The 8,318-nt window shown below is 45.5% G+C and overlaps 1 protein-coding gene across 1 annotated transcript; it reads right to left on the bottom strand.

Annotated features, from left to right (window-relative positions):
- Positions 1-270: 270 nt before the first annotated feature.
- Positions 271-5,160, bottom strand: LOC127295836 (asparagine synthetase [glutamine-hydrolyzing] 1). The gene is made up of 12 exons (XM_051325824.2): positions 4,984-5,160; positions 4,429-4,567; positions 4,217-4,315; positions 3,957-4,098; positions 3,674-3,864; positions 3,392-3,553; positions 3,203-3,283; positions 1,538-1,894; positions 1,356-1,436; positions 1,175-1,261; positions 975-1,082; positions 271-882 (listed from the first exon to the last, which is right to left on the bottom strand). The coding sequence occupies exons 1-12, from the start codon at positions 5,061-5,063 to the stop codon at positions 604-606; spliced, it is 1,806 nt and encodes a 601-aa protein (XP_051181784.1). The 5' UTR covers positions 5,064-5,160; the 3' UTR covers positions 271-603.
- Between the last annotated feature and the right edge of the window lie 3,158 nt (positions 5,161-8,318).

Consider the following 8,318-nt stretch of genomic DNA (forward strand, 5'->3'; position numbering starts at 1 on the left):
CGAGGTTTTATTCCCCATTTCGAAAAAAAGGTGTACTGTTTTATTTCTGAAAAGGATGACCGTTTTGATTACGATCGAACTTCCTTTGAAAACTGGAAGGACGTTGGTGTTGAGTCTGCACTTTTCGTCATGTATATACTTATCAGGCTGTGATTATTTGGCACACATGTGATTGGATTAATCAAGCTACAGTCCTGACATTGTAGTTATTGCTCACCGTAAATGTCAGTGTTTTTTTTTCCAATATTGATTGGACTGAGGAAAATGCAATGAAGGGCGAAATTGAAGATTGAGGATTCAATGCATTCCACGATAGTACATCCGATCACCCCTACCACATCCCAATCCTAGCTTAGACTGCTAGCTCGCTCGCTCACAAACACACAGCATACACGCACACAAACAGAAGAAACATACAACACATTACACATAGTACACAACAACATCGGCGGCCGGCCGCCGCGCCAATGGCATGGGCCATCGGTCGGACCCTCGGAGGATACACACACATACTATTCATATCCTCCAGTGTACACAACGACGGCTGGCCCTGGCTAGCGCCATCGACGACGGCTAGCACCGGTTCCGCCTTCCACGACGGCGTTATTCCAGAGCTCCGTTGGCTTTCCCGTTCGCCGTGACTTTGCCGTTGCCGTTGATGTGTCCATTCCCGTTCGCCACCTTCCCGTTGCCGTTCTGCACCTTCCCGTTGCCCTTGGCGTGGGCGGCAGCGTCAGTGTGAGCTGGGGTAGCAGAGTTGTGGGAGGCGATCAGCCGGCCGGAGGGGTCATTGGAGGCCTTCCACTGCGCCACCCACTCGATGGCCGCCGGTGTGCTGCATGCGATGCTCGGGCCCCATGGCACCGTCTCACTCGCCGACTCCTGCATTAGTTCAGGTTCGCAGCAAGCGTGAGTAAATCGTTCCAACTGGAATCCGTCAGTTCAGTTGTTTAGTTATTGTCTGAATTAATCACCTGAGGGTAGAGCCTCTCGAATATCATCCTGTAGTAGTACGCCTCCTTGTTGATGGGCGTGTTGTATGGGAACACTTCTGCAGCGTTCTTCATCATCCCATCAGTCACCTGAAAGAAAGATAACGGAACAGTGAACAAAACAGAGCAAAGAGGAAGCTACAAGGTCGATGCACGCTGAGCTGACATGGCTGGTGAATTACCTGCTGTTCAGTGAAAGCCTTGAGGCCATCGATCCAGCTGTAGCCAACACCGTCACTGAACTGCTCCTTCTGCCTGTAGAGAATATGCTGTGGAGGGGAATATTGCAGAAAGTATTAGAATTTAGAACACTATGTGCATATGCTGGATATCTGAAGAAACTCAAGGTGCTGGCATTGGTACCTTGGGCAGGTAAGGTTCCTCCTCGTCGTCGAACGCCTTCCTCATCACCCACTTCTCGATGCGGCCCAGATCAGTATCGTACTACAGCAAAAACAAACAAATGTCAGAAAATTCAGAGCAAAACAAAGCAAGCATGTACATAATGCACAAATTTTTCTTCGCGACAGATGTATCATATTTACCAGTTTCCATTCGGGGTCCATGCTCATGGCGACGTCGATGAACTCCTTGTCGAGGAAAGGCACACGGACTTCCAGGCCCCAGGCCGATGTGGCCTTGTTGGCGCGCAAGCAGTCATACTGATGGAGTGCTTTCACCTTGCGGCAGGTCTCCTTGTGGAACTCCTCCTTGTTGGGGGCGAAGTGAAAGTAGAGGTAGCCACCAAGGAGCTCGTCGGAGCCTTCCCCGGACAGCACCATCTTCACCCCGAGCGCCTTGATCTTGCGCGCCATGAGAAACATGGGCGTGCTCGCACGTATCGTCGTCACGTCGTATGTCTCGTTGTGATAGATCACCTCCTCGATGGCGTCGATACCATCCTGCAAAGGTCAGATGACGAATCACGTCGTCAGTACTCACAACTCTGTATTTGCTCACAGCTCTCACCGGTTTATTTATGGTAAGAATCCTTAAGAATTCAGGCTTTGCATACTTCAAGTTTCTGGGGGTTTGTAGTTGGGTCAGTCTATTTAACACTCGGGTGTTTTTCTATTCAGCAACACCCAATTTTTTTGCCCAATAGGTCAGCATGTTGCTTTCCCCATCACCTTCTGTTTGTTTGCTTTATTTGAAAACGAAAAAAAGACTAGAAACTGAACGGGTTTTTTCTACCGACGCAATGCACATTATCTCCATGCACCGGGGCGCAGACGGTCATATTCTTGTCCACAATTACGTCGCCATGCTCGCCTTGCACATGCAGGGCCGCAGGAGCGCCACTAACGAAGTGTACGCGTATAGAAAAACCTAGTACCCTCTCAGTTTTATAATTGTGTTGTTGTAGTTTCAGTTTAAATTTAAACTAAAATTACGATAAGAATTATAGAATAGTGGAAGTAATTTACACGGCTTGAGAAATATAATCACATATGAAACCATTTGCATATAGTACATGTTTACTAGTTAGTAATTAAACATTAATTCTTATATATATTTAATATATATATGTGTGTTTAATAGCTAATTACATGTAAATATACATGTGTAGTTACACTGTAAATTCCATGTAATTCAAATATATATATACATGTTAATTAGATAGTAATTTACATGTACAAAAACTATGTATATATGTGCAATAAACTAGTAATTTACGTGTAGGTACCCATGTATATACGTGTAAAATCGACTCGTGATTACATGTCGGCAACCTTGTATGTACGTGTAAAATATCTTGTATTTAACATGTAGATAATGTGTCAAATCAACTAGTAGTTAGACAAACTTTAGACAAATTTCATGGAATGGAGAAAGTAGTATATGTCCATAACCTAATAATAGTTTATTACATTGGTACCCATAGTTCGCACAGATACAGGACATGTCAAACAACAAGTATTTAAATGTACCACAGTACTAATTGGCCTCCTGTCTTGGCCCAGCTAGCTGTTTCAGCTCGCGGCACAAAAGGTCCGGTTCAAGACCGGACGCTAACAAAAGGATCGCTAGAAAAAAGAAAGAACCGTGTTCTCCACCGCGATTTCAGAGAGAACTGATCCAGCCAGAAATTCGAGTGTTGACGAAAATGAAAACAACCGACAGATAAATAGCAAAAGTGTTGTAGTTTAGTGTGAGTTTTGTCTGATCAAGTAAAATCCGAACCGTCCATTTCGTTTACTTTTCTTTACCTGGACAGTGAAATGGAACTCGTGATGGATGGTTCCAAGAAAGTCAGCAACCTCCCTGGCGGCCTTCAGATCAGGTGAGTTCTGCAATGTCCAGCAACATATCAAAATCATCAGCTTCTCATAGTTTTGGTAGAAGAAGCAGTAGGACAAAAACGTCTGGGATTTTTAAGAGCAAAGTTAAATAGTAACCTCTAGGCCAACGACGAAGGAATGGAGCTCAGTTCCAAACTTCTTGGCGGCTTCAGTTTCGATGAGATGGCGCTTGGTCACCGACGCGACCAGCGACGAGTCGAGGCCGCCGGAGAGGAGGACGCCGAAGGGCACATCGGTCATTAGCCTCTTGATGACAGCCTAAAACAAATGGAGCAGAGCACATGTTGGTTTTGTCAGTTCCACTAGTCAGTCACCATCACACTACCATCCACAAAGCAATTATCATGTGGTGCTTCAGTCAGTGTGGCATGTATGTACCTTCTCGAACGCCTCCCTGAGGACGAGGGGCTGGTACGGTGTTGCCGGGACGAGCTCAGCGAACCACTCCGGGTTGTACCACCGCCGGAACCCGCCGGCAGCGCTGGAGTAGAGGTGCCCCGGCGGGAAGAGCTCGAACTTGGGGCAGTCGTCGTGGAGCGCCTTCATCTCGGACGCAATCCAGACGGCGCCTGCGAGGCGAGAAAAGACAAGTAAGTCGCAGTCGAGACATGAAGAAATTTGTCGTGCTAGCGGTTTGGCAGTTTGAGAGCATATATAGTACCGTCGCTGCCCCAGCCGATGTAGAGTGGGTTGACGCCGATGGCGTCGCGGGCGGCCATGTAGGTGTTGTTGCGTGTGTCGTAGAGGACGAAGGCGAAGACGCCGTCCAGCATGTTGACGAAGTTCTCGCCGTACTCCTCATACTTGAGAGTTGCCAATAACAGACAAATTAAAAGCAGGGATGGTCAGCATCAGTATATTTCGGTGTCTTTTTTTTGCACATTTTCTTCAGAGTTGGATGTTAATTTTGAGCATGCTTACCAGCGGGATGATGACCTCGCAGTCGCTGCCGGTGGTGAAGGTGTGCTTTGCGGCGAACTGCTTCCGGATCTTCTTGTGGTTGTAGATCTCTCCGTTGGCCTTTAAAGTTGATCAACAGCGACGCAGTTAGAAAAGGATAGAACCGCAAAAAAAAAAAAAAGATAGGACGGCGACGGCGAACGTTCTAAAGCAAAGCAGGCAAGCATGCGTACCACGACGACAACGGTGCGGTCCTCGTTGTAGAGTGGCTGGTCGCCGGAGAGCGGGGAGACGACGGCGAGCCTTTGCTGCGCCAGGAAGTTGCCCTCGCACTGGTACAACCCGGACCAGTCCGGTCCACGGTGCTTCAGCCTGCATCATATGCATCGAGCCGAAGACGTCAACAAAAGCTGAGAGCGTTCAACACGAACACAGAGCAATCAAATAACAGTTAAACGCCGGCGGTTATGAACAGCAAGATTCCCACTGTTCATTCCTAGACCGGCCATTGATTAATTTTCCATTCTTTACGATTCTTATGCATATATATGCACCCCCCACCGCTGGAAGGGGACAGAATGACCACCAAGGACAAAACAGAAACAGCATCAAAACAAAACACTTGGACGACGATGGCTCAAGAACATGGAGTCATGGACATCAACGACATGTTTATCACCCCAAAATTCAGGATCATGTCAACGATATGTGCATGCATTAGAACCACAAGGGATTTGGGGAAGGAAATGGCGATGGATATGGTGCCGTAGGGGGGAGGGTGTGCTTGCCTACGGGAGCAGGCGAGGACGCGAGCCCGCTTGGCCTGCGACCAGTCGGCGCAGCCGAGGACGGCCAAAATGCCACACATGGTGGATGGCGATGCGGCGGCGAGGAGCAAGTTTCGGCCGGTGTGGATGAGGCTGAGCGAGTGAGAGAGACGCGGGTGTTAGAGAAGAAGAGAGAGATGCGGAGATTAGCTGGTGATCGCACCGTATTTATAGCCGATCCATGCGGCTCCGGGGCATCGCGTCTGCCAGCAAACTCTTCTCTCTGGCGAGGGCAACGGGACACGTGGCGGCTGTCGGTTGGGAGGGTTCCGTACGCGGCCGGAGTTTATCCCTTCCGGATGCCGCACCGCCGAGTCAGCATGGGCCCGGTGCGCACGTCAGCTCATGGTCAGAGTCATCACGGCCGTCCGATCTCCGATCTACGTCAAACCGAGAGTGCTGGAGCTGGGGCTGGTTGGTGGCGAATGATTCACCAATGGCAGACCGGCTCCGTGCACTGCTAGCTGCATGCGATGCCTACTTTAGGCTTTTCCTCGTGAGGAATGAGGATATTTGGTTCAAGTCAAAAAAAAAAAAAGCGAGAGGATATTTGGTTGCAGATGCTCGGTGATGCGAACGATGCCATTATTGGCAGGAGCATCTTGGATATGATTCATATTTCGGGGGATGTTCATCTCTCGCTCTAATGAACTCGGACGTTATCCTGATGATGATGCTGGAAAGATTCGATGAATCCGCAGCTCTGTTCTGATCTTGATTATTCTACGGGCATAATTGATGTCATCATGTTAGTATGATCCTAGAGTCTTACATACCGACTAGCATAAATCTACCTAGTAGTTTGATTGTTACTCTATGTGTTTTCTTAATTAGTGTAGGACTGTTATTTGTCTTTATACCCATGCGTTGCCACGAAGAAGACATTTCTCTTCTGCAAAAACCCGAATCATTTCCTACATAATTTGAAACTAATCAACCTAAAAAAATACATTATAGGTTTTACTAATTTTTAGCTGGCTGAGAATTACCCGCGTTGCAACTTATGACTAGTAGGAATCATGAAACAATTGAACGGTGCGAGGCTGGGTGTAATGCTTAATAAACCTTTTAAGTAATAAATCAAATTTTATCAGAAAAATGAAAGATTTCAAGGGGCAAGGTATTTTCAATCACGAAGCAATCCAATGGTCTGTCCTCAGTTGCAACGTCACGGGTAACTAGAAAAAACTCAGTTGCAATCCATATTGCAAGTCATGCTACTCCCTCCATCCAATGAAACATATCTTAACTTTGTTTAAACTTGGGTGTATCTAGACACTAAATAGTAACTAGATACACCTAAATTTGGACAAAGTCAAGATATGTTTCATGGGACGGGGGGAGTAGTTGAAATCACGATGCAATCCTAGCAAAACCGGTAATATATAGGGACTAGGGAGCGACTAGTTCTTGGTCAACCAAGATTTAACTCAGTTAATTGCAATTCACAGCTAACACGGATCACAATGCAAATTGAACGGTTAGAAATGGTTTTGCTCAGTTGCAACTCAGTTACAATTAGGAAAAACAAAGCTGCAACCCACTTGCAACCCACTTGATGCACAAATCACAATGCAAATCTAATTCTCCTAGACGTGACCAAGCTCTAAGGTAATTATTTGTGACCACGAAATAGCAAATCCGTTATCTATATTATATGGAATGATAAACCATTCACAGATAGAGATGCAAAACAGATCATCCCATTACAAACTTCAATTCTCATGTAATTTCTTTAGAAGATCAGCTTCTGATTCATTTGTGCTTCCATGAACTTGCTGATCTGCTATGCAAGATCGTCAACCACGTTCACCTTCTGGTAGAGCTCCGGGATCCAATGCATCTACGCTCATACATGCATACAAATGAAAACATATTCTTCCAGGTCGCTAAGACCATCATAGTCCTCGATCATCACATCCTAGCAGCGGAAATTCCATGAACCTTGGTGCACAACCTTCTTCCAATCACCGAGGCAGTGCATATAAGATGAATATATTCTTCCCCTCCTAGAGACAATCAGGTTCATGTGACATGTTACAAAGGTTCTTCATCTTCTCGAACAACGCCTCATAGTTAAATGCTCTTGTGGCGTGAACTTTTCCAATTACCATCCATCATGTCGCCTTCTAGAATTCATAGACCTCCTCCACACGATTTCACCAAGTTCATCATCTGTCAACAGCAGATGCATGAACATGTCGCATCGATCTCCCCATCCGCTGCAAGCGACTCTAGTGGCCTTTGCGTGTATTGTTTCCGCCATGATGATCATTGTCTAAATAATAGTTGTGGAGGCCTCTGAACGAGGAGCTTTGGAGGAGAAAACAAGTTGCTAGATTGTTAGGTCTTGTCGAGGGGGTTAAGAGCATGGCAAATAAGCTGGAAGAAACCAAGCCGAAAACGAGTTTGACCTCACGACGATGGTAGGGTTGCCGTTGGAGCACTAAACCTTAACAGGAGAATGACGAAAAAACATATCGCATATATACTTATGAGTTTCGAAAAGTATATTTGGCTCCCGAGCTCCAGTGCTCTCGCCATTTAAAAAAAATTAAAAAATATTTATTAGTTATCAAAAAATCTGAAAAATAATTATGTAGATTGTTAGTGATACATCTCACAATCATGGAAAATCTCAACCCAAAATTCTTTTTACTTTGAGCTAGACAAAAATAACAAAATCTGACATATTTTTGTAGATTTGAAAATGACTACTCAGATCTGCACTTTTGTCTTTTTTGTGTAGCTTAAAATATAAAGTATTTGAAATTCATATTTTACATGTTTGTGGGATACATTATTGGCTATATGCATTTTTTTCAGAATTATTTGAAACTCAAAAATATGATTTTTAATTTATTTGAAAAACGAAATCACTGGGGTGCCCATGTGCACCAAATCTCTGTCCGTTTCTCTTTTTGGATAGAAGGCTCAGTCGAATGTTCGAATTCTTTTGTGACTTAAGAATATTCGAATATATGTGTGCACCCTCACCTAGCTCTGTCTAGGAAAATGAAAACTCGGTGTCAGTATGACGCATAACAACATCCATGGAGAAACACAGATACGGCTCCCATTTTTGTTGCTTCGTTGGTTTCACTTCATGCCCCGAATAGAACAAATTTGTTTTTGCCGTTTCAACGGGGGAGTACAATCATTGCACTGTGCGACTGTGGGGCGTGAAAACGGAAGCTCTCACACGACGACGAAACTGTCCAAGTCGTCCTCCTCGATCGATCTTTAGCTTTCACCCAGGAAAAAAACAAGCTGCAGCCAACCGAAGCAAAGCGTGC

Source organism: Lolium perenne, chromosome 4, assembly GCF_019359855.2.
Source record: "Lolium perenne isolate Kyuss_39 chromosome 4, Kyuss_2.0, whole genome shotgun sequence".
Classification (NCBI taxonomy): Eukaryota; Viridiplantae; Streptophyta; class Magnoliopsida; order Poales; family Poaceae; genus Lolium; species Lolium perenne.

What these genes read in the sequence shown, in the direction of transcription:
- LOC127295836 (XM_051325824.2), bottom strand. Translation starts at nt 5,063, where the DNA reads ATGTGTGGCATTTTGGCCGTCCTCGGCTGCGCCGACTGGTCGCAGGCC. An exon ending in GTCCTCGCCTGCTCCCGTAG is followed by an intron (nt 4,568 to 4,983) that starts GCAAGCACACCC and finishes CATATGATGCAG; the next exon opens with GCTGAAGCACCGTGGACCGG. An exon ending in AGTTCCATTTCACTGTCCAG is followed by an intron (nt 1,895 to 3,202) that starts GTAAAGAAAAGT and finishes TGACCTTTGCAG; the next exon opens with GATGGTATCGACGCCATCGA.